The sequence below is a fragment of the Belonocnema kinseyi genome, chromosome 1 (assembly GCF_010883055.1).
Source record: "Belonocnema kinseyi isolate 2016_QV_RU_SX_M_011 chromosome 1, B_treatae_v1, whole genome shotgun sequence".
NCBI lineage: Eukaryota > Metazoa > Arthropoda > Insecta > Hymenoptera > Cynipidae > Belonocnema > Belonocnema kinseyi.
Window position 1 is genome coordinate 179295307 of NC_046657.1, and position 1403 is coordinate 179296709.

The 1403-nt window shown below is 36.1% G+C and overlaps 1 protein-coding gene across 5 annotated transcripts in view; it reads left to right on the plus strand.

Annotated features, from left to right (window-relative positions):
• LOC117170293 (MFS-type transporter SLC18B1-like) overlaps window positions 1-1403 on the plus strand; it is a 245244-nt gene that overhangs the window by 132619 nt on the left and 111222 nt on the right. For 3 of the 5 annotated variants that reach the window (XM_033356969.1, XM_033356977.1, XM_033357000.1), the window contains one exon: window positions 770-1060. The exons of the other annotated variants lie outside the window; for them this stretch is intronic. In XM_033356969.1, coding sequence (XP_033212860.1) covers window positions 770-1060 — 291 coding nt within the window. The remainder of the gene's footprint in view (window positions 1-769; window positions 1061-1403) is intronic. 5 annotated transcript variants of the gene reach the window in all.

Sequence of the window (1403 nt, forward strand, 5' to 3'; positions counted from 1 at the left end):
CCAGTTTTCGGGGCTATAAGGTAAACGAACAGGAAGTGTTAGATAAACCTCTCTCTCAAGGCTAAGCCGTGTGCGGCGTAGTAGGCGTGGTCGGCCGCGTATATGTGTGCGTGAGGTGAGAGAAGGAGTTTGGACCAGCGAATGAAGGAGAAATCAGAAAACGAGAAGTGTCGTAGCGAGAAGTTTCGTAGAGTCTACTGTATTTAGAAAGTAGATTCTGCACGCTTCTTTAGTAAAACCTTAGTTGTAACTTGTGAGTTTATTCATCCAAATTATAGAAGCTTTGGACGGGCTGAAAAACTAGTTGAACTAGGAAAATGCAGAGGATCTCTGCATTTGACAGGTCAGGAATTTTTCTACATTAACTGATGCCTTGAAAACTTCTTAGCATGACTTTATACGAAAATTTAGACATACTGTTTTTCAGTAAGAATATTGATAAAACGCCGAACTATCTGGTGTTACTTTTCCAAATATTTAGGGCTGAAAAATCAATTTTTGTTTAACTATTCTACCATACTTGTCAGATCTAAGAGAGAAGGTTAATGTAGAGATCATGTGATTTTCCACTTCGACATGCAACACCCTATATGCGCAGCGTATTACATTTATTATAATTATTACTACCTTTTAGAATATGTATAAAAATAACTGGACAAAAATATTCTCCCCATTTGGCTGCTTCCGTATAGAAAATTTAAAAGTTTAATATACAATTTAAAATTAAAGTTTTTCTTCTAAAATGATTAACAAGCATGTGTTCTCGCAGTTAGACCGAATCGGCCCAAAGCTACTCTTCAACGGAGGAATCTTAACAACCGGTACGTGTGCAATTTTTTTCGGGTTATTGGACAAAGTATCTGGACACTATCCTTTTATCATCTTGTCGTTTGTAATCAGAATAGTCGAAGCATTAGGAAATGCTGCTTTTCTTACTGCCAGCTTTGCTATAATAGCCAAGGAATTTCCAGACAACGTAGCTACGACCTTTGCCAGTCTAGAAACGTTTTTTGGCCTAGGCCTTATTGTTGGCCCAACCGTAGGAGGTGCCTTATATGAAGTGAGTAAATATAAAACCTTATTTGCACTATCCACTAATAAAAGCGCATTTAAATTATATGCAGTTTAACGTGTTTTCACATCACGAATTTCCTTTGCAGGTACACAAAAATTTTGAAATTAATAAAAAATGTTACAGTTACATTGGAAATGAACATCTTATACGAGGGTTATTACAATTTTTTACCGTGGTTATAAGTGGTTATATGCGCTCGATCTTTCTGCAGAGACTTTTTAAAACTAAAGATGAAAGTATCGACAGCAGTAATTTGGTGATTGTGAATTCTCTTTTGTTAAAATCCTTCGGCTTTAACGAAAACATTCTTATCACGTTTTTTAACTTC